Source organism: Bos grunniens, chromosome 2, assembly GCF_055505025.1.
Source record: "Bos grunniens cultivar Pamir isolate PY7600 chromosome 2, Bosgru_T2T1.0, whole genome shotgun sequence".
NCBI classification, from domain to species: Eukaryota; Metazoa; Chordata; class Mammalia; order Artiodactyla; family Bovidae; genus Bos; species Bos grunniens.
The window spans coordinates 6888445-6905227 of NC_141166.1; the positions used below are offsets into that span (position 1 = coordinate 6888445).

General features: G+C 53.9%; 1 protein-coding gene across 2 annotated transcripts in view; it reads left to right on the plus strand.

Moving 5' to 3' along the window:
* Nucleotides 1-11753: 11753 nt before the first annotated feature.
* EPHB2 (EPH receptor B2) overlaps nucleotides 11754-16783 on the plus strand; it is a 219985-nt gene continuing 214955 nt past the window's right edge. The window contains exon 1 of one of the 2 annotated variants that reach the window (XM_086327664.1): nucleotides 11754-11962. In XM_086327664.1, coding sequence (XP_086183790.1) covers nucleotides 11902-11962 — 61 coding nt within the window. In that variant the 5' untranslated portion in view covers nucleotides 11754-11901. The remainder of the gene's footprint in view (nucleotides 11963-16783) is intronic. The other variant, XM_086327656.1, reaches the window with a different exon arrangement.

Below are 16783 nucleotides of genomic sequence, written 5' to 3' on the forward strand. Positions count from 1 at the left end.
TGGTTAAGAATCTGCCTTCCATTGCAGGCATGTGGATTCGATCCCTGATCGGGGGTGTTCTGCCTGCCATGTGGTACAACCAAAAAAAAAAAAAAAAGGAAAAACCTAAGCTCTGGGTTCTATGGCTCGGGCTTCCCTTGTGGCTCAGCTGGTAAAGAATCCACCTGCAATGCAGGAGACCTGGGTTCTATCCCTGGGTTGGGAAGATCTCAACCTGGAGAAGGGAAAGTCTACCCACTCCAGTATTCTGGCCTGGAGAATTCCATGGACTATACAGTCCATGGGGTCACAAAGAGTCAGACATGATTGAACGACTTTCACTTACATTTTCTTTCTATGGCTCAGTTCCCATATGGAGACCAGTCCAAGATCCTCTCAGGTAGGAAAACCTACCTTCCGACTGCCTCTAGAAGTTCTGGACCCCAGCTGGGCACTGACAAGTCAGTTCAGTTCAGTTCTATTGCTCAGTCATGTCAGACTCCTTGTGACCCCATGGACTGCAGCATGCCAGGCTTCCCTGTCCATCACCAACTCCTGGAGCTTACTCAAACTCACATCCATCGAGTTGGTGATGCCATCCAACCATCTCATCCTCTGTCGTCCCCTTCTCCTCCTGCCTTCAATCTTTCCCAGCATCAGGGTCTTTTCAAATGAGTCAGTTCTTCACATCAGGTGGCCAAAGTATTGGAGCTTCACCTTCAGCATCAGTCCTTCCAGTGAATATTTAGGACTGATTTCCTTTAGGATGGACTGGTTGGATCTCCTTGCAGTCCAAGGGACTCTCAAGAGTCTTCTCCAACACCACAGTTCAAAAGCATCAATTCTTCAGTGCTCAGCTTTCTTCACAGTCCAACTCCCACATCCATACATGACCACTGGAAAAACCATAGCCTTGACTAGACAGACCTTTGTTGGCAAAGTAATGTCTCTGCTTTTTAATATGCTGTCTAGGGTCTAATAAGTCAGGGTGCCTCCAAATGCCTCCCCCATGGCCCTAGTCCCAGCCATGGCCTTGGGGGGTGTTTTCTTGACAGGACTTTACCGGAGGCCAGAACAACCAGGGAGCTCAGAAATCTCCCCTTCCTTGGCTTCATTTGCATAATCCCCACAAGCCAATGCAGACCCAGCTTCCCTTTGTGATATTAATTAAGTGGAGGAAAATGTCTTGGGCGAGGAAAACTGGCTCCTGATTTTCAGCCACATTCCCCCATGCCATCCATCCTGCTTGCCCCTCCCAAATAGATCATGGGTATGGTGAGGAACTGGAACTGAGCGACAAGAGGTGTGAACCCACTCTCTTGTGTCCCCTCATTCCTGCGTTCCCCTGGGACTGCCTAAGCCCCCTGAGCCACTGGGGGAAGGAAGGCCTGGCCCCTGATCAGAGATCAGCCATCGGTGGATGTTAAGTGTTCAATTGTGTGATAAAACATGCCATTTGCATTTAAAAATTAATCCCAGAGGAAAATAATAGACTATTAGTTAATGGGTAGAATTGACAAGCTGGCTGCTTTCCAATGCCATCTCAGGCAGTTACAGTGCTGAGCTCCGCACAGCCTTTGAGATGGTCCAAGAAAGATGAAAACCACCTGCCCGGTCTCCTTGGACTCCCCTTGAGCCCCGTGTCCCAGCTCCGTGGTTGGAAGTCTGAGGCCAGTTGCCAAGTCGGCTCTATAGCCCAGGGAATACCTCACTGCTGTCGCCCACTAACTGGCTGGCTGACCTTGAGTTAGTCACTTTCCTTCTCTGAGACTTGGTTTCTTCATTTATAAAAGGAGAGGGGTGCAGAAGCTGATGTCAGCCTCTTCCAAATTTAAAAGTTCTAGGGTCCCGGTCATCACAAACAGCGAACACTTGTACTGAGGCATGTCGTGTTGAAATCCTCTTCTCAGGAACAGTCTGTCCAAGAGAAGACTGGAAAGTTTGAGCCCACTACCGCCAACCTCTCCTCCTTCCCTCTTCTCAGAACCTCTCCTGGACCCCACATAGCTGTTCCCATCCAGGCACAGAGACAGAAAAGTGCCAGGAGACCTGAGTTCTCATCCCGACACTGCCCCAACCCCCCCGAGACCCTGGACAGAGCTGCTTCCTCTCCCATGAGACCCAAGAGCAGAGGATTTTGGCCTGACCAAGCGCCCATGGGGTGGTATGAGCGCTGTACCCGTCCCAGACTGAGATGCTGCTGGACCAATCCCAGTCCCCCCCCGCAAAGAGGCACACTACAGCCATCAAGGTGCATGTGCAGAGCAGAGCAACCTGCAGAGAGAAGAAAGGGCATGGAAGCCTCATTACAAGCATCCTGAGAGAATATCTCCAGGGCTGAATGAGACAACATTCATGAAATGTTCAGCACAGCCCCTGGCAGCCAATGTTATTACTATCATTATCTCAATGGTTAGAGATGCCTTCAGTTCAGTTCAGTCGCTCAGTTGTGTCCAACTCTTTGCGACCCCATGAACCGCAGCACGCCAGGCTTCCCTGTCCATCACCAACTCCTGGAGTCCACCCAGACCCATGTCCATTGTGTTGGTGATGCCATCCAACCATCTCATTCTCCGCCGTCCCCTTTTCCTCCTGCCCTCAATCTTCCCCAGCATCAGGGTCTTTTCAAATGAGTCAGCTCTCTGCATCAGGTGGCCGAAGTATTGGAGTTTCAGCTTCAACATCAGTCCCTCCAATGAACACCCAGAACTGATCTCCTTTAGGATGGATTGGTTGGATCTCCTTGCAGTCCAAGGGACTCTCAAGAGTCTTCTCCAACACCACAGTTTAAAAGCATCAATTCTTCAGCACTCAGCTTTCTTTATAGCCCAACTCTCACAGCCATACATGACTACTGGAAAAACCATAGCCTTGACTAGATGGACTTTTGTTGGCAAAGTAATGTCTCTGCTTTTGAATATGCTGTCTAGGTTGGTCATAACTTTCCTTCCAAGGAGCAAGGGTCTTTTAATTTCATGGCTGCAGTCACCATCCATAGTGATTTTGGAGCCCAGAAAAATAAAGTCAGCCACTGTTTCCACTGTTTCCCCATCTATTTGCCATGAAGTGATGGGACCGGATGCCGTGATCTTAATTTTCTGAATGTTGAGCTTTAAGCCAACTTTTTCACTCTTTTCTTTCACTTTCATCAAGAGGCTCTTTGGTTCTTCACTTTCTGCCATAAGAGATGCCTTAGATTCTGAATAATCACAGATCATGTTCAGGCCTCCTGAGGCTTTGCTGGGCTCCGTTAAGGCCTGATAATAGAGTAGAGCTTCCCGTTTTTTGATTGCCAGGTGCGTCCTTCCAAAAACTCCTGAGTCCACGTCTTGTAATCCAGAGAGTTATCACAGCTCATATGTCACCACCACCTGGAAGCCTGTCTGCTTGTCTTCATCTTCCTTCCTCTTCATCCACCCATCCACCCATTTGCTCAATGCCTCCGAAATACCTCCTTGGGCCTGGTCCTATGTAAACATGAACCGGTTTTGGTAGGGCTTCACTATTTGTCCTAATGGGGCTTCACTCTTATCCCAGAGTGCTCAGCTTTACTTGGTTCTATGACTTTTTCTTTTCATGGAAAAGGGTCCTTAAGGAATGCCTTATCTTTCCGTGGGTTTCCCCAACCCCAGTGTCCATCCCACTTTAAGCTTCTTTGGAAGGAGGCAGTTCTCCTGGGCCTTTAGTGCCTCCACACCCAGCTTACCAGCCCATCAACCCCACCCTGCTGCACCCCTGTTGCCAGGCACCTATCAAAACAGCTCTTTCAAACTCCAGGAGAGAGGCAAGTTGGGAAACGGCCAGGCAGGTGAGCAGCCATAAAAACCCTGTGTACTCCCGGTATGGCGCAGAGATCAAAGCCTCGTCTATCAGGCTCCAGAGTCAACTTAACAACCTTTTACCTGGACGTAACACTCCACAGTTTACAGAAGCAACTCCTATCTCCCGGCTCCTTTCAGCTCCCAACAGGGCCCCCTGCCACAAGGAGACTGAGAGTCAGGAAGTGACACAGCCGCTCAAAGCCTGGCAGAACGTCAACGGCGGCATTGGGATTTGAACTCGGTTCTCCTAAATCCAATGCCGCGTCATATCTATAGTCTCAGAAGGGCCTTTATCTGGGGGTCAGGACCCCTGGCACCCAGCCCCACATTCGTGAGACTGTTACGTGACAAAGTTAGCAAAGTCCCTTCCCCTCTTGGGTGCTGTTTCCACCACAATAATATGGAGAGGGCCGCTAGGCTCACTAGAGTCTTAGAAGGATCAAAGCAATCGTGGGTGTGAACAGGCTGTGGAAACAGGCTGCCCACTGCAAGCCAGAGGCTGCCCCCAAACCTTCTAGGACCCTCAGCTAGGAGAGGGATTATCCAAGCCCTCCCAGCTCCCAGGAAGAAGTGACTCTGGTTCTGGATGGTAATTCCCATGGTTCACAGACACTGAGTAGCCTTTTACCGTGTGTTTCCAATACCAAGACATTTCTCCCTGCTGATGGGAGAGAAGTCTCGATTCACTAAAGCAAAGCACTTTTAGAGTACCCACATGCCAGACCCTCTGGGACTCCAAGGGGGACAGGATGCAGTCTGCCCCAGAGGGGCTTCCTGTCAGGTGGCAAGCGTTTTGTGTGTGTCCTGTCCTTCCACACTTACAACAAACCTGTAAGGATTAGGACTGTTTATACGGAAACAACAACAACAACAACAACAACAACAACTGAGGCTCCAAGTGGTTGAGTATGCTCCCTGCTCAAGAGCACACAGGATATGAACACATACCTCCCTTAGCCCCAAAGCCCAGACTCTCTCCATCCCATGAGGCTCTTTACAAGAATCCAAGATGAAGGCAATTGACACATATGCCATTAGCATGCTGGGGAGCTTTAGAAAGAGGGCTAGGTCTATAGCAGGATTGCTGGAGGAGGTGGTATGTGATGAGGTCTTTGGAAGGTGGGGAGAATGTGGTCCATAGTGAAGCTGAGAATGAGAAGAATGCAGAGGTGGGAAATTGGAGGGAGCTCCTAGAGTCTCGGGCTTCCCAGTTGGCTCAGTGGTAAAGAGCCTGCAGGAGATGCAAGAGATGTGGGTTCAATCCCTGGGTTGGGAAGATCCCTTGGAGTAGGAAACGGTAACCCGCTCCAGTATTCTTGCCTGGAAAATTCCATGGATAGAGGAGCCTGCTGGGCTATAGACCATGAGGTCACAAAGAGGTAGACGCCATTGAGCACAGCACAGCACCTAAAGCCTTGAGGAACACAGTTTGGCTGGAGCAGAGGGGACCTAGAGGTAAACAGTGGAAGACAAGACTGGGAAGGTGAGTTGGACCCTGTTCTTGAGGGTCTTAAATGCCAGGCTAGGGCATCCGTGTTAATATTTACTGCAAGGGAGCAGCCGGGAACCCCTGAAGACTTTTGAGCAGGAAATTGGCTCAACCAGAGATTTCACGTTTCAGGAAAACCTTCCAGAGGTTGGTTGGAAGGTTAGAAGCAGAGATCTAGAGAAAGGGAATGAAACTAAAGAAGATCCACCCTCTATACTTTGCTTTTAGTTTCCATCTGACATCAAGGAGTTAAAAACATCCAGCATTTACTGTGGCCCAGCCTCAGAGCCAAGCATTTCACATACTGTCTCATTTCAACTTTCCAACTCGATGAGACACACTCTATTATCATCCCATGTTACAAATGAGGAAACCGAGACTGGCATCCCAAGGCCACAGGGCTCATAAGAGGTAGAGCTGGATTTGAACCTGGGCAGTCTTTCTCTCAAAGCTTCAGCCCTTCCGAATGAAAGCAGGCAGGAAATCCCTCTCCAGAATAAACACTCAGATGTCCTGCACTGTGGAAGGCTGGTCACAGAGTGACGCAGAGACACAGCAGTCAAAAGTGGAAACCCCAGAGCCCAGCACCTCCTGCCATTGGCTCCCTGGGCGGTGCTGTGCTCCTGGAGGGTGCATCCCCTTCCTGGACCGCCAGGTGGCAGTGGGGAGACTGGCGACACGGAGCCACGGCCCAGCCCAGGCTTCTCCAAGTCACAAAAGCCCAGGGATTGGCAGTGAGGAAAGAGGCACAACGTGGCTTTCAGGGCACCTGGGCTTCCCGGTAGTTCCCCGCCCCAATCCCCACCCCCGCTGTGCTCCGCGGGGCATTCAAAGCAGAGCTGGGCTTGCAGGCACCCTTAGGCGAGGCGGGAAGGCACAAAGGTTTCAGGGCCAGTCCTCCCTTGGAATGCCCGCTTTCCTAGTGGCTCAGCCGGTAAAGAATCTGCCTGCAATGCAGGAGACCCGGGTTCGATCCCTGGGTGGGGAAGATCCCCTGGAGAAGGAAATGGCAACCCACTCCAGTAGTCTGGCCTGGAGAATCCTGGTGGGCTACCGTTCATGGGGTGGCAAAGAGTGGCCACCACTGAGCAATTAACACTTTGTTTCCCCCGGAAGAGTACACAGCCAATGGCAGTACTGTTGCATGAGGGTTTTGAACAACCCAGAGACATGTTAGCTCCACAGTGCTAGGTGGGGAAAAAAAGAAAAAAAAGGAGATAGCACTCTGCATACAGTAAGATTATAGTTGCATGCAAAATGCTTGTGCCGGGGAAAATGCTTGAGGGGAAATGGGTAGGAACGTTAACAATGTCTCTCAGGCTGGGGAAATTATGGGTTGGTTTTTGTTTCCCTTCTTAACTCTTCTATATCTACTTTATTTTTTACCAGTGAGTGTGTGCTACTTTTATCATGAGGTAGAAAATTTTTTCTTACGGGAGGTAAGGAAGATTTTACCCATCAATAAGATTTTTTTTTGTCTTTTAACTGTCACCTCCACCAGGAAGCTTTTCTTCCATATCTAGGAAGAGGTACTGACTTCCTTCTCTGTGTCCCTGGAAGGAATGAACTGTCTTTATAAAAGGACGCTTTTCACTTCGTTGGGTAATTATTGATGTCAATGTCTGAATCCATGCTATTCAATATAGCAGCCAATTGCCACTTGCTACATGTGGTTATTGAGCATTCCAAATGTGGCTGGTGCAAACTGAGAGATGAAGACATATAAAATACACACCAAACTTCAAAGACCTAGTACAGAAAAAAAGGTAAAATAGTTCATTAATTACATGTTGAAATGATAATATTTTGGATATATTGGGTTAAATATATTAAAATTCATTTCACCTGTTTTTTTATTTTTTTAATGTGGCTGATGGAAAAATTTTAAATTACATAACGGTCTTGTATTATATTCTACTGGACAGTGCTGAGCTTCATAAGCATAGATCTGTAACATCCATTTCAGGCCCGGAGAGGGAAAGGATCCTGCTGAGGTCACACAGCAAACTAGCTCAAGAACTAGAACTTGAGGCAAGTCGTCTACAAGTCTCTCCCGGGCCTGGCAATGGCTGCAGGTGAGGTCTGAATTGTAAGCGGCCACATGCGCTCATCAGCCCTGCACTTGAGCAGGCAAAGGGCGTAGGATGGGAGTTGGAGACCTAGAAACACTGAGAGATGACCTCTAAGGTCTCTCCAGGCTGTCCCTCAGCATAACACTTTCCTTCCAGAAGCCCTGCCTGAAGGCTTTTCCAGTTGGAAGGACTCAGGGAAGGCTGAGCAGACCCAGAGCGCAGTGGCATCCCTGGGCATGGCTGAGATGAGGACACAGGTCCTGCTGTCCCCACTAAACCCACAACATCAAGGGAGTCAGGGCTGAAAGTGGCCTCAGAGAAACCCCCGTGGCCAGTGCCCTCATTTTCATTGGTGCCAAGTGGGGCCCGGTAGAGTGCCCTGCCCAAGCTCACACAGAGTTAGGGGAGGGCTGGGACACACCCTGGAGTCTCAGTCTAGGGTATAGGGGCCGGGGAGCCCTCTAGACCAGGAGGATGGTGGCATGGATTGGCACCCGGGCTGCCCCCAGGCCCTGCTGAACCGGGCTCATACTTCTTCCTCTACCTCAGTGCATTCTCTACGCACAACCCTTGATGGCTGCCCACTGCGCTTAAAATGCAATTATTTTCCTCCCCCACCACGTCATCCCCTCCATACTCCCATTGCTTCCTAGAAGGTACCTTGTATATTCCCACCCCAGAGCCTTTGCATTTGCAGACCCTTCCACCTGGAACCCTTCCTCCGCACTTTTGCAGGCAGGACTCCCATCATCCAGCTTTCAGACAGGCCTTGTCTGACCCCCCTGGTTAGCATAGTCCCCTCCTCTCGGTCACTCACTGTCCCATTACCTTTGGTACTCCCTTCCTAGCATTCATCATAATTATCCTGTCCATGCATAGGTCTTACACAGCAGAATGGAGGTTCTAGAAGAGCAGGGTCTTGTCGGGCAGATCCGCAGTTGGGTACCCTGCCTCCCCAGTAACTGGCATGTAGGAAGGGCCCAATGAATGTTTATTAATCAAATTTGACTGTAAGTGACATGCACAGATCACATCACTGAAGCCTAGTTCTAGCTGCACCCCGAATTTGCCATATGCCCTTGGACAAGCACTTTTTTCGCCCTCTCTGAGCCCCGGTTTCCCCTTCTGAAAAATGGAGTTCCCACTGCTGCCAGGCTGGCTGGCAGGATGGGCTGGTTGAATTAGCATCAGTCGAGTTGATGGGTGTGAATGCTGCTTTGTAAACTGTTAAAGCGTGATTGCAAATGCGAGTAGCTGTTGTCATTAGACAAATGAGGCTCAAAGCCGCCTCTTCCTCTGCTGAGGAGGGGACTGGGTCAGAGGTTCTCTGGGGCCTCCTGCCCTGAGTGCTTGTTGTTCAGAGTCTGGGCACTGCCTGCAGGCAGCTCCCAGTCTGAAGGGGTGGTAGGGACAAAATGCAGATCAGAAACAAACAAGCTGAGACACCAGTACTCGGCTGGCTGTGAGGGGCTGCCCATCTTTCAGGAAACAGATAACAGGTGCAAACAGTCTGAGGGGGGTGAGGCCAATGTCAATTAAAGCTCCTGGTGGGGGGCACGGGGCGGGGGCAAATCCAAGCCATTAGGGTGGAGAGGGCAACCAGGTGGAGTGCATAGCTGGGACAAAGGCACAGCTGAAGGCAGTTGCCACAGAGACCAGTGAGGAGGGGCCTGGCCAGACTGCAAAACCCAGCCACCCTATGGGGTCCCAAACAGGAAGTAAGATAATGTGTAGGGAGGAGAAGATGAGAGAGAATGGGGCTTTATTTTATTATTATCGCTATTTCCCTGTAGTCAGTTAAAGGCCCTGGACTGGTATCTATTTAATTATACAGGATTGAGGGAGTCACTTCCATCTTTCAGACTCAGTTTTCTCTGCTGCGAAAAGAGGAGGTGGGAAGTTGACAGATGACTCCCTGAATTCTTCGTGTCCATGAAAGGCACAAGGGGCAATCAGTGTTGGGGTTAGAAGGGCCTGGGTTGAATTTAAACCCTGACTTGCTGTGTGACCTTGATCAAATCGTCTGGTCTCCGATTTCATCACCTGAAAAGGTGAGCACCTACCTCATCGCATTGAAAGATGATGGTGAACACTGCATAAGCAGAGCTTAGCCCAGGGCCTGGTGTGCTCATCACATGCTCAGCTGTGTCCAACTCTGGTACCAGGTTCTTAATAAATACCACTGCTGTTTCTATTTGGCATCAGAGAAGGAGGTACCACTGGGGTGGGAAGATGGGGCAAGGGTCCCAGGGGCTAGAAACAGGCCAGAAGTGCTGAATCCCCCTTAGCACATAGCTTTCGTTGTTGTTCAGTCACTAAGTCTGTGTCCGACTCTTTGCGACCCCACGGACTGCAGCACGCCAGGCTTCCCTGTCCTTCACTATCTCCTGGAGTATGCTCAAATTTATGTCCACTGAGTTGGTGATGCTATCTAACCAGCGCATAGTAGGTGCTCACAAAATATTTCTTGATTTGGGGAAGAGATAAGGCTTCCCAGGTAGCGCTCGTGGTAAAGAACTCACCTGCCAATGCAGGAGACTTAAGAGAGACGTGCTTCATCCCTGGGTCAGGAAGATCCCCTGGAGGAAGGCATGGCAACCTGTTCTAGTATTCTTGCCTAGAGAATCCCACGGACAGAGGAACCCAGCAGGCTACGGTCCATAGGGTCACAGAGAGTCGGGAAGACTGAAGCTTAGCACACAGGCACCTGGATGCTGACCCTGGCGAGGAGAGCAGCTTGGAGCCTCTTGCCCAGGAGAGGGAGTCTTGCCCCAGGATGGGCCAAGCTCAGGCTCTCTCAAACCCTGGGTCCCCTGCAAAGCTGAGAAGCAGGAACTAAAAATAAAAGCCAGCCACACCCCAGTGGATTTTGACCCTGGCCAAGGAGTCTGAAGCCTCCCAGGAGCAACCCCCCACCTCATTTCCTCTCTCTGCTCCCTTCGGCTTCGTCGCCTTCCCAGGCAGTCTCCGCCAGCCCTTCTGGCCTCCTTTCTCCTGGGGAACTTTCAGGATGAGGCCCACTTCAGTTGGACCCTGGAAGCCTCTGAAGATGACCCCACTTTTCCAAACTGTCAATGGGGTCTCTGAGTATCTAGTGTCCTTTTCTTGGTATGAGCTGTAGGGTGCATCTGAAGAGGGGGATCGCTGGGACATGCTGACAGTGCGTGGGACAAAGGGTTTGGAGAGGTCTGGGTGCCTTCAGTTGGACTGAAACCCTGTGGGCCTCACAGGGCCCTTACACCCACTCCACAGGGCAGGGAACTCCTGGTGAAGTCTGGTTTTTCAGCAGTGTGGCTCCCAAAGGCCAGAGGCCCCGACTGGGTGATTCCTGCCACCCCCCTGCAGCTCACCAACCATCCAGCCTCAGCAAAGCCCTTAATGGTGATGAAGGCTGTCAGAGCAGGGATGGAACCAGGGGTTGTGCCCTCCCTGAAGGGACACACCACAGCACAAAACCACGGTGGCACGCACAGGTCCATCCCACGAAGGGGTGGGGTGGTCTGCCCAGATACCCGCCCTCTGCACCACCCCTGAACTGCCCTGGGAACAAGATGAACAGAGAGGGAGAAATTCAGTGTATATAGACAGAAGGGTATCCAGGGAGGGGCTCGCGGGCTTGCTCAGAACCAGGCACGAAGAGTAGGTCTGGGGTCTGCCTGCCAGCGCCCGGCCCCCCCGTGCCACAGTGACCCCCACACCCCACCCACCCCAGGGCCCAGCGTCAGCGCCAAGGCCCGCTCTCCCAGGCGGAGGCCCCAGCCCAGCCCCAGCGCCTGGGAAAGCCGCCTGTTTTGTTCCCATCTCCACACACCCCCCCCCCCACCTCTTTTTTTTTTTTTTTTTTTTTCTCTCTCTCTCTCATTCATTGCAGTTCGGTCCCTTTCGGAGCTGCAGGGACCCGGGTTGCAGGGCTGAGGCGAGGGGGTGGCCCTCCCGGCCCTGACAGGTAGGGCCCGCCCCGCTTTGAGCAGCCCCTTCCCTCGCCCTCTCCCTCCACCCCTCCCCGGGTCCCCTCTCCCTGCCCCTGTCAGCCGCGCCAGACGCTCTCCGGCTTTGCAGCATTCAATAAAAATTCAGAAACATTTGGGCTGAAATCGCTGCTTTATCTGGAGGAGCCACAGCGCCGGGAGAGACCACTGCTGCGCGGGGGGAGCCCGGGGTCTCGGTGGCCGGGGCGCGGGGCGTCTCTGCGCTCCGGCGCGCGCGCGGCCCCCGGGTGACCCCCGCGGACGCCAGGGGCTGGGGGCTCCGGGCGCGCGCGCGGGCCGGTGGGGCTGCCGGGGCGCGCGCGGGGGCCCGCGGCCCGGCTGGGCTCCCCCCGCGCTCGCGGCTCAGGTGGGCCGCGCCCAGCGCTGGCGGAGCCCGGGTCCCCGTTCTGCCCGGGCTGGATGGCTCATTCTGCTGGCTGCGCGGTGGCGGCGGCTGTGTGTGCGCCGCGCCTCGCCGCTCCCCCCCGGCCCCCCGAGCCCGGGGCGCGCGCTCCCGCCCGGGCCGCCCGGGCCCCGCGGCGCCGCGGCCCGAGGCCCCGGGAAGCGCAGCCATGGCTCTGCGGAGGCTGGGGGCCGCGCTGCTGCTGTTGCCGCTGCTCGCCGCCGTGGAAGGTGAGCGGGCGGGCGGGCGGCCGGGCGATGGGGGCGGGGAGCGGCCGGGCACTGGCGGCCGCCGGCGCCCACCTCCGCCCCGCGGCCCCGCAAAGTTTGCCCCGGGGCTCGCGCCGGGCGCAGGTGGCCGCGGGTAGGTGTGTCCGGCCGCGCCGGGAGGCGCGGGCCCCGCGGGCGCCCGGGAGCGGCGGGCGCTGATTGACTGTGCCAGGAGGAGGCAAAGGGACCATCTTGCCGAGGCTTTGTAGCCAGCCCGGCGAGCGCCGCCCAGGGCCGAGGGGCTGCCCACGCGCGCTCGCCGCCCCCGGCCCGGGCACCCCACTGCGCGCCGGCCTGGCCTTGCTCGGCACCGGGTGGAGGGGCGCCGGCCGGGGGGTGGGGAGGCCCGGAGAGCAGTCGGGGCTGGAAAGTTTGGCAGGGAGCGGAGGGAGGCAGGCACCGCGACTGGTCCGGGGTGGGGGTTCCCGGTCCGCGGCCCCGGGATGGGGTCGGAGCCCCGAAGAGGGGGGACTGGCAGAGTGGAAGTGAGCGCGGCAGCACCCCGCGCCGGTGCCTGCCCATCGCCCGCGGCGTACAATGGGGTCCCCTCCCCTGGAGGACTGCGGGGGGGATGGGTCCGTGGGCATCTCTGGGCCGCGCGGGGTCTCCGGGCACCCTTGCCGGCCACCGCCCCGCTGGCGGCAGAGCTCAGCGTGGCTGCTGGAGCCCCGGGAACTCTCCAGCTGCCGCCAGGGCCGGACCAGATGCTCTTGCCATGTGTTGGCCTTGGCCAGGGTCGCTGGGCCCTCTCCCCCATGGCCTCGTGTGTCGGTCCCACCCGACCCCCAAGGAAACAGGGCGGCTGCCCAGTCTCCCGAACCAGCTTGCTCTGGAGGGAAAGTTAGTGGGGTCTGGGTGTGTCCCCCAGAAATGGCCAAGCCTGTGGGGCAAGAAATGAACGTGAATAATGGTTCTCATGTGTACTGCACTTTACAGTTTTCAACCCGCTTTACAGTTCATGAAGTACTTTGCACTATATGCAAAGTACTGTGGTTTACAACGTGCGGCACAGTTGACAAGGTGCTTGAAGCTTTACGAAGTGCTTTCCCACCCGCAATTTTGTTGGATTCCCCAAAATAAGCTTTCCAGGGAATCCAGATGGGTTAGAGTCTTTAACTTCCTTTTACTAGAAAGGGAAACCAAGGCCCAGAAAAGCCAGTGCTTCGCGCCTTGGCCCTTGGGTGATAAAAATAGAATGGGGGTCTGGAGTCTGGGAAGCTTGTGCTCTGTTCATTTTGGTGGGTCTTCCCGTCCCTAAACAGGCTACCTTCTCCAGGATTCTGCCACCTTAGGCCCGAGGGGTACCCTCATCTTCGGCCATTTGGGGGTGATGCGAAGTCCCTTTCCCTCTTGCAGCTCAAAAAACCCCAAAAAACCAAACCCAAAAATAACCCGATGGAACCAGGCATGGAGCCTGCAGACTCTGGGAAAGGATGGATGGGGGATCCCATGCGATAACTTTAGTTTCTGTCTCAGTAATGAGTGCTTTAGTGACCACAGTTCAGGGGGTGGAGGGGGTGTCCCTGGATGGCAGCCATAGTTTCTGGCACGGAAGCAGCTGTCTCAAGGCTCCCGGAGGGTTTGACGGCTGCCTGAGGTTTCCCAGCGTGGGGCCCCTGGGGCACCAGGGTGCCACGAGCCCTGGGTGTGCAGGGCAGCCCTGAGACCTGGCTGCTGGCGGGAGCTCCCTGGAATAGGGCTGAGGTACCACTTATTAGCTCTGGCTTTGGGGAAATGACTCATGCATTGGCCCGCTATACATTGGGATGTTTACAGTATTATGGGGAGCTTGGCATAAATATTGCTCTTTGGGTTGTAGTCAGCGGTGCTGGAGGGGAAGAAAATTGGCCCCTCTCGCGTTGGAAAAGGCCCTGGGTGTGTTTTTAATTACCGGGGTGGGGGGGATAGATGGAAGGGCCACGTCTATCCAGGCCTGGCCCTGGCGGGGGGCGGTCAGAATCTGGTGGGCTCTGGCCAGAGCGGACCCTGGGCCCTGGACACAGGGCTGATCAGCTGCTGACGTCCCAGGAGGGCGTGGCGGCGTGGGCTGCCACTTGGGGGCAGACTGGGAGGCGGGCTGCAGTGGGCATCCCGAACCTTGCTTCAGGCTCTTCCTTTCTCCCTGCATACTCTGGAGTCTAGTCCATTAGGCGTTAAGAAGGAGCTGGCCTAACGGAGGGGGAGATGGTGTGAGGTGGAGGTCAGAGGCCTGGCTTCTCACTTACTCGGGGACCACTAGACCAGCTCCCTGCCCTACAGGGAGCTCAGTTTCCCTGAGTCCAGAATGTTCGACCTAGCCTCCTAAGATTCACATGCACCCTCCTTGCCTTCCCTGAGCCTCAGTGTTCTCATCTGCCAAGTGAGGGTAATCATGCTGGTCCTGCCTGTCTCACAGGCATGTCTGTGAGATTCAGACCAGATAATGGATGGGAAGAAGTCACCTTGAAGATCTGCGTGGCCTCTGGGGGATGGAACATGGGCAGTGCTGCTCGTGACACAACCCTGAAGAGACAGGAGCCTCCCGGGAGCAGGACAGACTGTGGAAGCAGACCTGAAGCCCGGGGTGATGAGGGAGCAGCCCTCGGGTCTCCTGGTACCCAGAGATGTGCAGCCGCCACTCCTGGCCCATCCCCCTCTTCCTACCCAGTAGTAACCATGCTGTCCTGAGCATTAAGGTCTAGAAAATTCCCAGCCTTTGAGGGAGGAGACAGGATGTGTGTAGTTTCTGGGGGTGGGGAGGGCGGCACTAGTGGTAAAGAACCCGCCTGCCAATTCAGGAGACGTAGGAGATGTGGGTTCGATCCCTGGGTGGGGGAAGATCCCCTGGAGAAGGAAATAGCAACCCACTCCAATATTCTTGCCCGGAGAATCCCACAGACAGAGGAGCCTGGTGGGCTATGGTTCTTAGGGTCGCAAAGAGTCAAACACGACTGAAGTGACTTAGCACACAGCATGGGGGCTAGGTTAGGATGGCAAGCTTAGTATCTCCCCAAACCGTGAGACCCCTCCCAAAAAGAAAGCTAAGTCTGGAGCATCTGGATGCTTTGAGGGGATGGTAGTGCCCACGGGGTTGTGTCCAACAGGAGAAGAGATCAGTGGTGGACCAGCTGCTAGTGAAAGTCGCTCAGTCGTGCCCGATTGTATAGTCCATGGAATTCTCCAGGCCAGAATATTGGAGTGGGTATCCTTTCCCTCCTCCAGGGGGTCTTCCCAACCCAGGGATCGAACCCAGGTCTCCCACATTGCAGGCGGATTCTTTACCAGCTGAGCCACCAGGGAGGTCTGGACCAGCCACTAGGTGGAATCCAAAAGTTGAAGTCTAGAGAAAATCCATCTCCTCTGCACATTTGTTCTTTTTTTTTTCCTGAAGATTTTTTAATATAGGCCACTTGTGAAGTCTTTATTGAATTGGTTGCGGTATTGCTTCCATTGTATCTTTTGGTTTTCTGGCCATAAGGCACGTGGGATCTCAGCTCTGCTCCCAGGGATCGAACTGGCACCACTTGCATTGGAAGGCAAAGTCTTAACCACTGGACTGCCAGTGAAGTCCCTGTACATTCATTCTTTTGGTTTCCAAATATTTATGGAGCGTGTTTTCTAGCTGGTGTGGTGCTGTGCCCTGGGGCGGGCAGGGAGACGGGACAAACTGACAGGGAAGCCGTTGGCAAGATACAATGTGACAAGTGTGTCCCGGGTCCTGCCAGGAGGCAGTCGTGCGCCACCTGCGGGAGCAGCAGCCATGTAGGATGGAAGCCAGTTACTTTGTCATTTATAGCTTTATTCTTTGCCTCATTTTCTTACTTCCTGTTCTCCCTGCCTCGAAACTTTCTCAGCCACCTGTCATATTAATGAACTGTGTTCCCAAAAAGCTAAGGAGGTTGAGTTTGGGACCGAGAGGAGGCAAAGTCTTGGCCTGGAAGAAGGAACAGCGTGTGTAAAGACCTGGAGACACGATGATTGGAGTGTGATTCTTGGGTGTAACTGAGGGAGACGGATGTTAACGGCAGCAAGGGGGGATTAGGCTGAGAAGTTTGGGCTTGATGCTTAGGGCACTGGGGAGCCACTGAAGGTTCTTGAGCCACAGGGGACTTGGCCAGATTTGTTTGTGGAAAGATCACTGGCTTCCAGTGTGTGGGAATCTTCAGATGGGCTACAACCTGTCCTGTACAGTAAAGAAAAGGCCAGCTTGTCTGTTCCCGGCTAGGCTGTGCAGTTTTGTGTCCATGGTGGTAATAAAAAGAAAGTGAGGTCTCTCAGTCATGTCCAACTCTTTGCGACCCCATGGGCTGTAGCCCACCAGGCTCCTCTGTCCATGGAATTTTCCAGGCAAGAGTGGGTTGCCATTTCCTTCTCCAGGGGATCTTCCCAACCCAGAGATCAAACCTGGGTCTCCCGCATTGCAGGCAGATGCTTTACCATCTGAGCCACAAGGGAAGCCCAATAGTAGTAAAAAGATCTCTGTTCAAATGCTGCTCCCAGAGGCCTTCCCTGATTACCTCCTCTAACACAGACTCAGTTCAGACACGTTCTATCCCTCCTGTTTTGTCGTACTTCAGAATACCCACTGCCATCTGAAATGGTATCAAAGACTTGTTGCTTTCCTTGTTTAGTGTCCGTCTTGCCCACTAGACGGTAAACTCCAAGAGATGAGAGGGTTTTTCTAAATTTATTTTTTTTAATTTAAAAATTTACTTATTTTTTGGCTACACTAGACAGCCTACGGGATCTTTGTCTCCCCCACCGGGGATCAAACCCATGGCCCCCACAGTGGAAGCGTGAAGT